The sequence below is a fragment of the Micromys minutus genome (genome assembly GCF_963924665.1).
Source record: "Micromys minutus genome assembly, chromosome: 6".
NCBI lineage: Eukaryota > Metazoa > Chordata > Mammalia > Rodentia > Muridae > Micromys > Micromys minutus.
The window spans coordinates 62,438,055-62,452,679 of record NC_137975.1 but is presented as its reverse complement, the minus strand read 5'-3'; the positions used below and the strand labels follow the sequence as shown (position 1 = coordinate 62,452,679).

The 14,625-nt window shown below is 40.8% G+C and overlaps 1 protein-coding gene across 3 annotated transcripts in view; it reads right to left on the bottom strand.

Annotated features, from left to right (window-relative positions):
* Nucleotides 1–14,625, bottom strand: part of LARP4B (La ribonucleoprotein 4B) — a 77,168-nt gene that overhangs the window by 46,011 nt on the left and 16,532 nt on the right. For all 3 annotated transcript variants that reach the window (XM_080918574.1, XM_080918575.1, XM_080918576.1), the window contains exons 2-3: nt 4,885–5,003; nt 3,261–3,320 (exon numbers count right to left, since the gene is read on the bottom strand). In XM_080918574.1, coding sequence (XP_080774700.1) covers nt 3,261–3,320; nt 4,885–4,965 — 141 coding nt within the window. In that variant the 5' untranslated portion in view covers nt 4,966–5,003. The remainder of the gene's footprint in view (nt 1–3,260; nt 3,321–4,884; nt 5,004–14,625) is intronic.

Below are 14,625 nucleotides of genomic sequence, written 5' to 3'. Positions count from 1 at the left end.
GTTTGTCCATGGGAGCTGGGGAAAAGGTAAGGTCCTAGAAGTTAAACCACAGCCTTGCAAATGCCAAGCAAGCACTCTACCACCAAGCTATATCCCAAGACAGCTCCTTTGTCTACATTCTCTGATCTTGTTATCTTTAAGTAGTTTTGAAAGATTTTTTCTGATTAGGCTAGTAAGATGGCATAGTAGATAAAGGCACTTGCTGCCAAGCCTGACAATCCCAATTTGATTCCTGGGTCCAATGTTGTAAAAGAAAAAAACAGGGGACTGGAGAGATGACTCAGTGGTTAAGAGCACTGACTGCTTTTCCAAAGGTCCTGAGTTCAATTTTCAGCAACCACATGGTGACTCACAACCATCTGTAATGAGATCTGATGCCCTCCTCTGGTGTGTCTGAAGACTGCAACAATCTTTAAAAAAAAAAAAAAAAAAGATTCCCCTCCAGTTGCCCTCAGACCTACCTTTCTACCTACCTACCTACCTACACACACACACACACACACACACACACACACACACACACACTCACACACTCAAACACTCACACACAATATGACATATGTTCATATGTATGTACACATACAAGGAATAATTAATATAATCAAATGGTTAAGGTCATTGTGACACTGTTCAAACTTTACTGACTTTGTCTACAGAGTTAAGAATCAAGTTCTCACGTGACGATTTTAGAGAAGACACAGCACTCCCCAGAAGAGCAAGGGCTAACACTGCCTGTCTTCACACACCTCTCTCAAACAGCATCTTTGCTCATTTATGGTGAAACACAACAGAACCACAATAACAGAAAATGCCCAAGCCAAAGCAGTTACTCTAAGAACACTGGGGCAACTTGGCTGCAGAGAAGGCAGTGCGATTTAGAATCTGAGTTCCTTACTGAGCTTCTAACAGTGACTGTTTATTCTGGCAGAATCTGTGGCTTAAGAGATAACCTTGTTGTCCAATTCCAGTCATCAGATTTTGTTTCTTCCTTAAGTAGATTCCATCAGAGGCCCAAAGTGGCTATGTCTTCATTCAAAGCATCCCGATCCCCTCCTGTGATTGCCACCTCTTGCTACCAATGGCAGCACCTTAGGCAGAAAGTGGCTGGGTGCTGTGTCCATCACTCCTGCATCTCTGCCCACTGCAATCTCGCTTCCACTTACATTACTCTGGGATCTGCACTTGCTGAGGGCCTAACTGATGACCTGCTTTGCCCCAGTTTTGTCAAATCCATTGGTTCCTATTCACTTCCTTTCTATCTTAGCCTAACACTTTTGTTTCTTCATTCCCTCTGCTTTCTTTCTTTCCAGTTTCTGAGCACTCCTATTCCATCGTTTTTCCTGTCAGTACTTACAGTAACATTTAATGTAAATTCAGTTTTCAACCCTCTTGCAATATTTTAAACGTCCCTCTTTTACTAGGGTCAGAAAATGAGAGAATTTTTCTATAGACACAACACGTTTTCTCCACGTCTGTACTTACTCTGTTCATATAAGCTTGGGTAACACAGCTCCACATGCTGGATTAGGACTAGCACTGACACCGTGTCCTATCCTCAGCTGTGAAAAGCCTCCCATAGAAAACGTCTTCCCTATCTTTATCAACTACACTCTGCCCTGTTGAATGAATACTCAAAACTTTATTCAGAAAGTAGTAAGCACAAAGGCACAAAGGACACAGGGATGGCATAGTACATCTGGCTGGAGTAGTGGTGATGCCTTTGTAGAAAGATTCAGGAGGCAGAGGCAATGTGTACGTTCGGTATTTTCTCTTCTTTCTTTTTTCCTTTCTTTTCTTTCTCTCTTTCAAAACCAAAAACCAAAATACCTGTGAGAACCAAAAGCTGCAGAGTGAGGGTTTAGGCACTAACTGTAACTGTCCACCAACATGCTCAGTGCACCACCTTTACTTGGAAGATAGGGCAGGATGATTGAGAGTTCTAAGCCAGCATAGACGAAACATACAGCTAGACTCCAACTCACAAGAAAAGTTATAGAAATACAAGACTGTAATGGCTGCACAACTTAACAAACTACTAAGTGTCATCAAATTCTTTACTTAAGCCCAACATAAATATTAATTACATTCAAGTGTGGTGGAATGCATACACATCTCTGCAGCCAGGGGAGGCCAGGGCAGAAAAGCCACCAAGTTCAAGGCTGTCCTGGACTATGTAGCAAATTCTCACCTCAGAGGGAAAAAGCCACACTAAAGACAAGGAAAAAGAATAGGAAAATGATAAGGAAATAAGGGAAGTATCTTAGAGGCTAAATGACTGTAACTCCAGTTCCAGGAGCACTGACACACTCTGTCCTCCAAGGGCATGCATGGGATATGAATACATACATGCAGGCACTAACACACACATAAAATAAATCTTTGCTTTTTTTTTTTTTTTTTAAGTATTTGAGGTTAGTGAGATGGCTCAGTGGATAAAAGTGGCAGCCACCAAGACTGATGATTTGAGTTCAGTCTCTGTGACCCACATGACTGAGAGAACTAAGTCCTACAAGTTGTCCCCTGACCTCTACGTATACTAGTACATGTGCTAATTTCATAGATGCTATGTATTTCAGAATAGATCACTAATGTTTATTATACTGTAAAGTTCCTAAGAGTTGTAAGATACTTAAAAGATAAACTAAATTTGTAATAAAGACTATGGAGACGCACTTCCTATACACACATATACATGCAAAAAGCAAGATTTAAAACAACAGATTCCCATCCCCTTATCCTTTTCTTAAAACAAACAAATAAACCATGTCTCATGTATCTAAGTCTGACCTCAAGCATGATCTGTATTAAAAAATGAGCCTAAACCCTTGTTTCTTGCCTCCCATGGTAGGATGAGAAACATGAGCTACCTCGTCCAGTTTACAGTCTCCTTACATGTGAGGCAAATCTACCAACTGAGCTATATATTTAGCCTGTTTCCTTATTCTTTTATTACTTAGAATTTGACTTGTATATTCTAAAAAGAGTCATCAAAATGTAAAGCTAATCATATATGTATATGATTACAACAGATTAGCTGAACACACTGTCATAAATACTTGAGAATAAATCCACACATCTGACACACTGTGGAAGAGAGCATTAGCATTTGACACACTCAAGGGCACAATGCCAAATGAATCCTCCATTTAAGAAACAGCTACATTTTACTAATTGTTCATAATACATATTTGGGATAATGCCATATCTGGTAGTCTTGGCAATAGCTGGGCAATCTGTGATAAATCTTAAAACTGAATTACCTGAGTCAAAGCTGGGAGGGAACTTGTTTGAGAAGTGGTTTGCGATATAGGACCATTCATCTGTAAAATTGGGAACATCAAAAACTCAATTATCATAACATTGATAAGACATAATTTTAAACTATAGTAATTTATGTAAAACCAAACCCACAGAAAAATATTCACAATTTTACATAACAAGAAGTCAGTAAATAATTATATTCAGAATACAGTGGTACCTTAAAATGCATAATTTCTGAAGTTCTAACTAAACATTACAAACAAAATTTCTGGTATTTTCAAACTGAGATAACTTTAAAAAGCTGTTTTTCCAACACCAGTTTGAAGATTTAAATACTGTTTGGCAGGATTAAAATTCCTCAAGATTTATTATTTTTACGTATGTGTACAGGTATGTACTTACACTTGTGTGCAGGTGCCCTCAGGGACAAGCTGGCCTGAAGCTGCAGTGACAGGAGGCTATGAGCTACCCAGGGTGGATGCTGGGGACTGACCTCCGCAAGAGCAAGTAAACACTATGTTAACAGGATATTTAGTTTTTACGGCTACTTCATGTACATGAGGGCTTGGCCTACATGCACGTCTACATACCACATGTATGCCTGGTACCCATGGAGCTCAGAAAGAAGGGTCAGGTCCCCTGGAACTGTGAATCTTGATGTGGGAGCTGGGAATCAAACCTGGGTTCTCTGCAAGAGCAACAAGTGCTCTTAACTGCTGAGCCATGCCTCTAGCCCACATTTTCTTTCAGCATTTTCTTTGTGTGTATGTGTTAGGTGTGTATGTACACATTGCGTTTGTGTGGGTGGGTGATGTCAGTGTGCACGTGGGAGTCAAAGAACAGCTCTGACAAATTTGTTCTCTCATCCCACTGTGGAATACGGAAAATCAAGTTCAGATGGGCAGGCTGGTGTGACAACTGCTGGCCCCAAGTTACATTTTCCTGATAAAAAGCTCCAAGTATTTAAAGTTATGTCTTTGGTTTTCTGTATCTTCTAGCACTTGTAGTTTCTGCTAATAAAGCTGCAGTTTTTTTTTTTTTTTTCAAACAAATATAGCTCAGTCTGAAATATAACAACTTGCTATTTGGGGAAACTGCAGGAAAAAAAAATGGAAAAATTGAAACTAGAATTTCCTTCACTACTTTCTCAAGTATACCATAAAGCAAGCTGACTTTCCTTTGAAAATATGTCACAAGGCCCTCATTCCAGGGGGAGTCTGGAGGAATGCCACACACAGATGCCAAAAAGAAAAAAAGAAAAATCTGAACAGGTCTATCTAAGTCCCCGGCAATTACCATCAGATCATACCATCTTTTGGCTAATCACACTTCAAAATAGCCATCCACTTCTCTTTCGTTATAAAACACGATCGTCTGCCCTGTACGTCTTGCTCTCTGAAAACTTCTGTGTGTGTCTCCTGCTGTAGAAATCTCAGCCAGGAGCTCTGGATGAGTAAGTTCTTTTGCCTCTGCCATTCTGTTCTAAGGAACTTACTGTTAGCAAATTACTGTTAGTATTGGCCTGTTCGTAAGTACAATGCAGAATTCTTTATCAGAAATAGGAATGGATGCCTGAGGTCCGTAGCCTACAGGCCTCCCTCTGGGCCTCCCTCCAACACCTACCAGATGAGAGCTGTCCTTGCCCTCCTGGACTCGCTGTGCCTGCGGTTCTGCCACAACTTTAGCGTCCTGATCAGAAGTCATGGGCTCCACTGGAAAAGTATAATGCTAACCTCAGGACGCTGGAAAAAGACAGAGTGTAAAAGTTAGCTTTGACTTGAAAAGCACCAGTTTTTGCTGTTTTATTTTTGAGACGGTCTAATTGTTTAGGCCTAAGCTTAGCCTGTAATTCATAGAAGCCCAGGTTGCATACAACTTACCACAATCCTCCTGCCTTAACTTCCCCAATGCTGGAATCACAGGTGTGAGTAACTCCACCCTGCATTAAAACTGATTCTTAAAGTAAAATTGCTAAGCCTGGGAACGCTTGAGCCTTTCAGATTATTTGTTTGCCCTCTGGATCCCAAGTAATTTGGAAACGATTGCCCAGAACGCTCAGGCTAGTTATTCACTGAGCCTGTAGCAGGTTTCTCCTTCAGACCAACTTTAGAAGCTGTGTGCTAACAAAGAAAAGCTAAGGAATCCATCTTAAAACCTAAAATTAAGGGGCTAATAGTCAAAGCACATGAGGAATATTCACAGTTCAAGGACAAAAAAAAAAAAAAAAAAAAATCAAACTAATTTCAAGCCTGGACAACAAATGCAAGCACACACAAATTCACACTCCCAACGGGAAATGACAAACGCACACACACTAAGATATTCAAATACCTCACTAATCATCAGGGAAAAGCTAATTAAAACCACAAAGACACCACCAGGCACCTGTTCGGATGGCTATAAAAAAGACAAGTGTTGGTGTGGGTGTGGAGAACGAAGACTGCTGCTGGAAGGACCTGTGCACCATTACTGAAAACAGTAGGTTTCTCACAATTTTTAAAAATAGAACCACTACACTACATGATCCAGCATTCCATTTTTTTGTATACGTCCAAAGAAAATGCAGTATGTTCCTCGTGAAGACAGCCCATGCTCACTACACTGCTGCTCACACTAGCCAAAACAGACAGAAATGAGAGACTCACCAATGAATAAAGGGATAAGGGAGAGAGCGTGCACTTGTTCAGACTTAGAACAAATCTTTTTTCTGAACAAAGGGGAACAGATAAACCCGAGACATATTGAGCTAAGGGGGGAAAAAATCAAGCACTGGAAGTTGAATACTGTATGCATTCCCTTACAAATACAATCTAATCACACACACACATACGCACACACGTGGGGAGAGTGTGAGGGAAAGAGGGAAACAGAATGGTAGTTTTCTGGTACTGGGAAGGAAAGAGAAGAGAGGAAGCCACAGGTCAAAGAACTCAACAGTGCAGTAATCCAGTATGATGAGGTCTCCTGATCTAATACAGCACAGGGCTATGAGTTACTGTGCACAGAAATCTGCTATAAACGCGGATGGACATGTCACCATAACACCGTGAGATGACAAACAATAACAACCACTTTACCATGGATGCCTTAGGGACATCTGTATTAACAAATTACAGAATCCACAATTTCAAACGTAGAAAATAGTTTTATGAATCCCAAATTTGTATCTTTATAGTTTTTGAGTGGTCCCATTTATTTATCTTGATCAAGAACAATGGTTGTGGCTGTGGCATGGTAGCAAATACCCTTAATCCCAGCACTCAAGAAGCAAAAGCAAGGGAACCAACCCATCTGGTCTACATATCAAGGTTCAGGCCAGTCAGAGCTACATTAAGCAGTAATTGCAGAAGAATGATTTTACTAGAAAGAAACTGAAAATATGTGAGCAGTTATACAAACACTGACACATTCAGGAAATGCTCTCTCAACTCAGCACTAGGCAATAAGCTTCATATATAATGTCTAACTTTAAAAAAAATGACTTGGAAATACACAACTTTAATGACTATTATTGTGAGGAATCATAATCATTTAGTTCTGAGTTGAAGGCATTTTTTTTCTTTAATGCTTCATAAGTAAGATAAAGAGTTCCATGTAGGCCAGGCAGCTTTCAGTCACTCAGAACAATTGCCAGGAGGAGGAAAGGGGGAAAGTTGGGGCGGGAGGGGGTAAAAGTAACTTGTTTTGTTTCACTAAGTACCCACACAGGTTTTTCCACTTAAGTTAGCACACGAAACAGGCTTCTCCACACATCTTCACACACCTCACTGTACTTCCTTCTCATGAGTCCCCTTCCCAGTCTCCTTCCACGCCCAGTACTTTCCAGCTGGGTTTTCTTTCTTCTCCCATTTAGTTCCAAATTATGCTTTATTACTTGTATTCCATTTTCCTATTTCCCAACTCCCTAAGAGCTTATCTCACGATCCTTGTTTCATGAGTGCCATACACACATATATGTATACAAGCAGAGGGAGGGAAGGAGGGAGGACAGAATTAAAACATTTAAATGTAAGTTCCAAAGGAGAGAAACCACGTAGACTTGTCTTTGAATGTGGTTTGATTTTCACTTGCATCCATGTTCCTGCAGATATCTTGATTTCACATGTAAAATTCTGTTACGAGGGCTATTGCTGGCCATCTAGGCTGCTCCATTACTTGACCATTAGGAATAGTGCAGCAACAGACACAGATGAGCAAGTGTGTGCTGACTTGGTGTGCAGACCCATGATCAATCAGGTTATACTGAACTGTATTTTGAGAAATTTCATAATGGAGGCGCAGCTTCACGTCTGCTGGCCCTCTCGCCATAGCCTTACCAGCATCTGTTGTCATCTGCTGTCTTTATTTACTTGATCTTATGTGTATGAGCTTTTTGCCTGTTGATGCCCGAAGGTATCAGATCCTCCAGAACTGAAGATATAGCTGTGAAGCTGCCTTGGGTGCATTTTTTCCAACTGCTAAGGATTTTTTCATCTTTATAATGCTTCTCCCTATTCTCAAAAACCTGGTTCTAATTTCTAACACTCAGTAAGAAAATTATTTGATAATGAAAAGCAATCTCACACAAACATAGTTTCATAGATTTTTTAAAAAGATTTATTTATTATATATGAGTACACTGGAGCTGTCTTCAGACACCAGAAGAGGGCATCAGATCATATTACAGATGGTTGTGAGCCACCATGTGGTTGTTGGGATGTGAACTCAGGACCTCTGGAAAAGCAGTCAGTGCTCTCAACTGAGATATCTCTCCAGTCCCAGTAACATAGATCTTTAATTCCAACACTTGGGAGGCAGAAACAGGCAGGTCTCTTTAAGAAGCCAGGCTGATTTACAAAGCAACGTTCCAGACCAGCTAGGGCTGTATGAGATCCTGACTCAAAAGATAAAATTTAAAAGTAAGTAGCAACCAATCCCAAAAGGGTAGTGTTAGAACATATGTGCTATCCAGGTGAAAGGGGAACACTGGGGAGTGGAAAGGTTTAAGACGGACTTAAAGACCAGGGGGTGGCACACGTCTTTGGTCCCAGCACTTGGGAGGCAGAGACAAGCACATCTCTCTCTGTGAGATTTGAGGTTACCCAATCTACAGAGCAAGTTCAGAGCAACCACAGCTACACAGAAAAACCCTACCTAGAGAAAAACAAAACAAACAGAAAACAAAACAAAAAATGGAAATAAGAAAATAGGAGGGTGTTGGGGGATGTCTGCCCTATAAAAATGCTTTAAGGATATTTGGTAAGCTAATCTAAAAAGAAGCTGAACTGAAGTAACCTGCATGGGTAGATAATCTACTCTCAGAAGCCACAGATTATTAAATGAAGAGTCCAATGACTCCCCTCACCTCCCAAGTTGCTGGTCAGGAAGATATGAAAATACCAAATAACATAGGCAATTCAGTGGTTGACTGCCAACCTGGACTAGATGGCCTCATTGCTGAAGACACCACATGATCTAGTTGTAGGTCATGGAGAAATCAACTGAAACTGAGATTAAAAAGCTTTCTCCCTAGGGCTAGCCTTCACAGTACCACAATGGGCTATGCAGGCTCCTGGGTGAGAACTGTGATGAACAATCTTACTCTATGGCGGGTCTTTCATGGTATATTATTAACTTGCTAGGTAGGGTATGCCCCACTAGTAAAATAATGTTTTGGAAAGCTCTCTGCTAGGCACAACATGGCCACTACACTTCTGAACCCACAGCAGCTGTGATCATGGGACATGATTAGGACCATCAACCTACCCATGACTCCCCTAAGGACTGTAGCTCAGGCTGGCCTTGACCTTCTTGCTATGTGGTCCTCTTCTGGTCCTAAAGTCTCCATTTTCTACATGCCCTAGCATACCCATTTAATGCATGTGCTGGGAGTTGAACCCAGAACCTTGTGCATACCAGACAGGCACTCTACCACCTCACCTATCTCCCCACCCTAAACAGGCCTTTTATAAGTCTTATAGATTATTCTAAATCACCTGAGCAGAGAAAAACTACTTAACTTACCCAACGCCCCCCCCAAAAAAAAACAAAGAAGAAGCTGGAGGGCTGCTCTCTGCTTTAAATGTGTAGATATGTATGTACATGTGTATAGGTACACACATGGAGGACAGAGAATATTGGGGACCCTGCTCTATCCACCTTTGTCTTAAACCTTTGAAACTGAGTGAGTCTCAGGAATTTAGACAGGGTGACAAGACAACCCTAGTGACCCTCCTTGTCTCTGGCTCCCACAGCGATAGGGTTACAGATGTGAATGGCCCTATCCAGCTTGATGCAAGTGCCTAGGATTTAAACTCAGGCAGGTCCTCATGCTGTGTCAAGTATTCTTACCAAGTGAGCTCTCCTCCCAGCCTAGTGAGGTCAATTTTGAAGGGCAGATTTAGTTATGTAAGAAAACTACTAGAGAGGAGCCGGGAAGGGGGACAACATTTGAAATGTAAATAAATAAAACTACTAAATATGATGGTGGAGTGGAAGCTGGTCTTGCGCTGCAGTGAATGACAAGTCGGAATGACAAGGACCACTGCTGCCAAGAACTGGAGTAAAAGAACATAAGCAGCACGGCTCAGTGTGCAGTCAGGGAGCGGGCAGGGCCGTCCCAGCCAAATCTGCTAGCCTCGGGCCCCGAGGGCAGGGGAGGCGGCAACTATGGAACTGATCTACTGCTTGCAGCAGAAGCTGAACACTGAAGTTCCAGAGAACTATAGCTGTATCTCATAAAGTCCACATGTATAGGTTTCACCGCTGGCTTCCCTGACTCGAAAGCACTCCAGAGTCAGGCTCAGAGTGTCGACCTGAGAGGTACGTGAGGGAGGATGGAGAACCCTCCAGCTCACAGCCTCCACAGTTAAGTGTGGCCATCAGAGACTACCGGCACACAAAGCATAGAAGCTACTGCAGGGAAGACTGCAGTGTGACATGACTCTTGTCTAGCACATGCCCAGCACCAACATAAATGGTTAAGAAAAACTCTCCAGGTTGAACAGACACACCCCACCCCACCCCACCATGAAGAATCTTATTTTGGAGAACGGAGAGAAAGCCACTCCTATAGGTTACTCACTATACTTTGAATAGTATTTTGAGTTTAAGAGCTATTATACCTTTTTCCCACACATATTTATCTATTCATTTTTAAAATGTTCAGTGCTGGACCCACTCTTCTTTCCTTTCACTTTAGTCATGTTTCTCGCCCCTCTCCAGTCCATTCACTCATCTAACCTTCCACTGAAACCACTTTACTTTCATACTGCATGCCACAATATTTTGCCACTTTCTGTTCCACAGCCACTATGGGCTTTAATTTTAACTTTCTTTCTGTACCTTGTTCAGGCTTTTTTGTTGTTGTTGCTAATACAGTCTTTATTTTGAGAACTAAGAAGACTGCTTCAAGTTGAGAAGATAGCCCAGTAAACAAAGTACTTAGAGCATTGAGTATGAGGATCCCCGGCACCCACATAAAAAGTTAGGTGCAGTAGTGCATGCCAGTAATCCCAGCGTGGGGAAGGCAGCAACAGGAAGATGCCCTACCTGAGGCTTGCTGACTAGTTACTGTAGCCTAACCACTGAGCTCTAGGTTCAATGAGAGACCTTTGACCTTTGGCTTCCACACAATGTACATACATATATGTGCATGCACACAAATATACAGCACATAACAGCAAAATGCACAAGCAAATAGTAGGTTGCTCAGAAGACAAAGGGGACTGGAGATGCAGGGTTCAATTCCCAGCACTGTGTCACTCGGTGTGGTAGTACCAACTTGTACTGCCTACATCTCAGCAGATGGAGGCAGAAAGATCTGAATGTTTGGTGCCAGAATGAGCACAAATCTCAGCATAAGAAATGTTTAAGGCGGGTTACATCCTGTTTTACATGTACTTTTTGCCCATTGTAACTAGTAAGACCTTAATGCAGAGTATCAAACCTTAAAAAAAAAAAGGAAAAAAAAAAAAACCAAGCACTGACAAAAATGTATTTGTATACATTTATGCAAAGATGTTTAAAATTTTTCTTTTATCTTTGTTTTTTAAAATAAAGTTTAAAAAAATAAAAAAATAAATGTCAAAAAAAAAAAAGAAAGAAAGAAAGAAAAATGTTTAAGGGCTATCACCCCTTGCTTCCCTTAATTACTTATTAGGCAGTTTGTCACAGAAGTGGGAAAAGTGATACAAACTGAAATTTGCTTTTAAAATATGCTAATAAAGTTTGAGGAGAAAAAAAGAAACAAAACCACAGGATGGCAGATCAATGGCTGTTGAAACTAGATATACAGGTCAGCTGAGCGAGCTTTAGGAAACTGTTCTCTTTACTTTTATATATTTAAATCTAATTAAGAAAAAATAAGCCCACATATATGGCTTGGATATATTACTAATACTCAATTTAAATGTCACAGTTATTTATAGCTAAAATGTATCCTGATGAAATAAAAAATGTGTAAACCATTTTTATGAACAATAATTGTGTTGGTTTTAGTCATAGAAGGGAAATAACACATCTAACTACAGAAAAGCAGAAACTAGCACAACCAATTGCAACTACTTAAAAATTGATAAAACCTGCAACATAAAAGAGCATGATATAAAATGTAGACAGTAAAGTTGTAACTATATTTTTTTAAAACTCATGTAACTTAGCAATCATTTAAAAAACAAAGAAACTGAAAAGAAATAAGCCAAAAGATTAACAGCGTGATTAAGGCTTCACTTCTTGCACACTGCAGATAACAGGCATACAAACTGTAGCAAGGACAGAAACAGTACAATTCCACCCACTGATGCTTCTTTCATCATCACTCAAACACAAATGGCTCACTACAGTGCTGGCCACCTAAGTACTCTACTACTCCATCGAGACCGCCATCTGCATTCACACAATGACTTAAGGATAAAGTATATACAGTCTCATCTCAGCCTCACGACTGGGACCAGCCAGTAAGGAACACAAGGAAAGTACTAGATGCTACTATACAGCCACATGCTCCAAAAACTCCAACCTAATTTCTAAAAGCTTACCAAAAAGATAAAAGGAAAAAAGGTGAATGAAGGGCCAACAAGATGGTTGTGAGGGTGGAGGTGCTTGCACACAGGCCTGACAATGTCACCTGATCTGGGGATCCTACAGGGCGGCAGTAAAGAACGGACTCCAGAAAGGTGTCTTCCCTTCACGTGCACCCTGGCATGAGTCGGGGTCCACACAGGCACATACACAGTCAATGAGTACTTAGCTAGGTAAGTCAACAGTGTCCTGAATGAGGAAGACAGGCTATGCACAACTGTAGACCTGGCTGCAGGGATCCCTGGGAATCAATTTTAAAAACCAAATTGTTTTTACTTTTAATGTCAATATGTTTTTAAGTGAAACAGTTTACCTACTAGACTCTGACTTCTTTGAAACTAAGTAAATTCACGGTGTGTGTGTGTGTTGTCAAAGCAGTTATAAAAAAAGTTATTAAAATACAACTCCAGAATTTTAGGGATGGAAAGAGGGCTATTTCTTAGTGTTATTAACTCTCTATTTCTAGAGAGTTGTAAGGAAGTGAGAAATGACAGGAGCCGGAGGTTTTCACTCCTTTGCTCCATGTTGCTAGATTATTTTCTCTCGTAGCTGTTAGCATCATTCTGACATACCTAAAATGTGTATTCTGGTTTCAAACACACAGTTCCTCAGAGGTGACGACTCTGCTTCCTTCTTTCAATTTACACAGATTATATAAAGAATTTATCTTCAATAGTAGAAGTATATACAGAGCAAAAGACTGCTGTCCCCAGGAAGGCTGCTATTCTAGCTCTTTGCTTTTACAGACTTAGTCTCTCTCTAATGGTCTCTTCAATGAGTACTCTTATAGTAAATGTGTTACTCAAAGATACTGGCAGAATCTCAGTACTTGTTTAATTGTACATTTACACTGGCACCCAGCACAAGTGTACTCCTAATCAGATGCAGCCAATCAATAAGCTTCAAGATTATTTTAAATTTCCTTTTATGCACGCACACCTGGACTTCTATTGAAAGAGCCTACGGGGGGATTCAAGTTGCTGGGAGAGAGGGGTGATAAAATCAGACACCAGATACAATTTATTAGCAAAATCTTACTGGAAAAATATCTATTCACAAGAAATATACCAAATAAAGTTGTATTTTTAAATGTCAGACTAAAATTCCAATTTAGAACATATGTTACGACTACTTTTATGACATAGTGTCAGGTTCCCAAAAAACCTGGGACAAACTCCACTTAGTATCTGTGGCTCCTCCCCGCACTTCTCATCCTACCCTACCCTAAACCTTTCCCCAGCTTCTGATTCCTTAACAACGCAGTCATTTTGGTCTACAGTCTCTTGGTCTACAGCACCTATCTTGGTCGACTTGCCAACTTCTCTCATGGTGTGATGGGTTATATATGCTCAGACCATAGAGTGGCACTATTAGAAGTTGTAGCCTTGTTGGAGTAGGTGTGCCACTGTGGGTGTGGACTTTAAGACCCTCGTCCAAGCTGCCTGGAAGTTACTATTCTGCTAGCAGCCTTCAGATGAAGATGTAGAACTCTCAGTTCCTCCTGCACTATGCCTGCCTGGATGCTGCCATGTTCTTGCCTTGAAAATAATGTACTGAACCTCTGAACCTGTAAGCCAGCCCCTATTAAATGAGTGGCCTTGGCATGGTGTCTGCTTATAGCAGAGAGACCCTAAGACACATGGCCTGGTTCAGTCTTGACCTTTCCAGATGCCTCTGGCTGTTCTCTCTCTCATATGTACAATAAAACACTTCTCAACTATACCTAGGAGCCATCATGCCCTCATTTTCATTCACAAAGTTCTACAGAGAGCACTTGTTTGAAAACATTTCTAGCTGGCATTCTTCTTAATAAAAAACCAACCAACCAAAATGAAACAAAACAAAAACTGAGACTTTGGATCATCTCATTAGGTAGGCCTCTGCTAGGAAAGATGTCATATTACACATTAATGTTCTGACAAACTCCAAATCACCACTCTAGTATTGGTTCATAAGGAAACCTAGAGAGGTGGGAGAAGGAGCACTTTCATGGAGGCAATGTGAGGGGGAGGGGGATAGGATTGGGGGAAAGGATATAACATCTGAAATGCAAATACAGAGAATATCCAATAAAATTTTTTTAATTAAAAAAAATAAGGAAACCTAGAACACCACCACGCAGGACTTGGGAGTGGGAGTGAGTCCTATCTCTCATTCTGTATGTGGCTGTAATAGAATTTGTAATAAATGGCTCTGTAAGTTTGCTTCCAAAAAGCTGCAGCATGTAGATAATCAGAGCCTGGCAAAATGCAGCCCTTCTTCCCTCAGAACAACTTCTTGCTTTTACTCTGCACTGTGTTCCCA